General features: G+C 24.1%; 1 protein-coding gene across 1 annotated transcript; it reads left to right on the top strand.

Annotated features, from left to right (window-relative positions):
• Nucleotides 1-1,090: 1,090 nt before the first annotated feature.
• EIN_413780 (hypothetical protein) lies at nt 1,091-1,906 on the top strand (the record flags this gene model as incomplete). The annotated part of the gene is made up of 1 exon (XM_004258423.1): nt 1,091-1,906. A coding segment is annotated over one exon (816 nt), but the record flags the coding sequence as incomplete, so codon positions are not given.

Below are 1,906 nucleotides of genomic sequence, written 5' to 3'. Positions count from 1 at the left end.
GTAGTCGATAGTAGAAATTCACGTCGTTTTACTGTCAAGGAAGCAAGATATGAATTCATTGTTTGTAATTTAATATATTATAATTTTCAAACAAAAACAAAAGGCAAAACATGTTTTATGAAATATATTTAGAAATTAAAATTTGTATTTAATAAATAAATGTTTATTTTGCAACTCTTTATTCATTTTCAAATTGTGAATTTTTGGGCAACTAACAAAAAACTTGATGTAAATGTATAGGAATAATAAAAAACAAAGAAAAAACAAGTGCGAAGACATCACAATCAAAACCAATGACAACACTTTAAACTATAATTTATAATTAAATAAATTAATATATTATTAATAATTTATCATGTTATTTATGATAGTTTAATAATTATAATTGTTATATATAATAGTTATTATCAACAGACATAATTTTGACACAATAACGCATAATAAATCATATCTATACAACAACGTGATTTCATCGAAGTGATAAATGATCACATTAATATAACAATGTTGTGTAATTAAAACTATATTGTATTTTTATGTATAATTATAAAAAGATAGTATAAACACCCCTTTTTATAATGTTATCATAATAGAAGATACATAGTGTTTGTAATAAAGCTCGTTTTGACTGAAATACACAGTTTAAATTAAAACAAAACAAATAAGCATTAAATTTATATAAACAAAAACACACTGGTTTAGTGAATGATCAATAAAATGATTATATGTAATATAAATGATGTAGTTGTTATATAGATAAAAATATAAATTATTTGGATTCGTTCTAATAAAAAGTCGTTGTATAATTTAATAAATCTTAAAAATAAATTGCATTTTTTTTATTTATTTTACATATTTTTTTTAAAGTAATGAAAACCATTGATAACTGATAAGGGACTGTAAACAAATCATTAGTTTTTTTTAAGAATACTAAAAAATTACAAGGATATTGAGGTTTAGCAAATTATTGGTTGTATTATTTTTGTGTATGTTATTTTTTTATAAATGACTTTTAAACATAAAATAATCGAGTTTTTTATTTGTTTATATATATATAATATTTAAATCATTTTCAAAACTTAAAAATCATATGATTTGTAAACTCGAACCTTTTTACCTCCGGAATGTCTTGTTGTATTTGAAATCCTTAAGTGATATAACCAATTTTGTTTGTATAAACAAAATGGCGTTTGAAATTACCCAAAGTTTATATATTAATCCTTATAGTTTACCGATAACAACACCAATAAAAACAATTCTAAAAATATTTCCACGTCTCGAAACTTTATTTTTGCCAATGGAGATTTACCGCGACCTATCAGACTTGGAAACTTCTGGAAACTTTTTGTTTGAGTTTAGACGTTGTCCATGTGACATTGAAGGGGATGGACTTTATAATCATTTTTTTGATGTGTTTTCCACAGAATGGTATCCAAAACGTGTAAGAAAAATGTATGTATTCAGAAGAGAAATACAAAGCCTTTCTACCAACATTGATCGATTTGACAAACTCATTGAACTTATATATTTTTCACCAGTCAGACCTATTTATGTGAATGACATCATTACCATTCTGAATTGCTTTACCTTACGTCGAGTAACTTTGGGAATTGACACATCTTATACACGTGTTTTGGAACAAATTGACTTTGAAAAATACAATAAAATTAGTTTTTATTTGTTAATTAATATATTGGAAAACATAGATATTGACGAAGAAACGATCACAAAGATACGATGTTTACCTCAAAATGTTAATGTGCACGTCTCTTTTATAACAAAAAAGGTTCATACAAATCCATTTTTAAAAAACATTTCTTTATATAAATTTAAAACCCCAAGATGTGTTGTGACAAAAATCTCTAACGATGCTCTTGGAGAGTCCAATTTACTAAAATATATTCGA

The sequence above is a fragment of the Entamoeba invadens genome (genome assembly GCF_000330505.1).
Source record: "Entamoeba invadens IP1 unplaced genomic scaffold scaff_1105074726411, whole genome shotgun sequence".
Lineage (NCBI taxonomy): Eukaryota > Evosea > Mastigamoebida > Endamoebidae > Entamoeba > Entamoeba invadens.
Note: the sequence above shows the minus strand (reverse complement) of the source record. Positions and strands in the feature narration are given on the sequence as shown.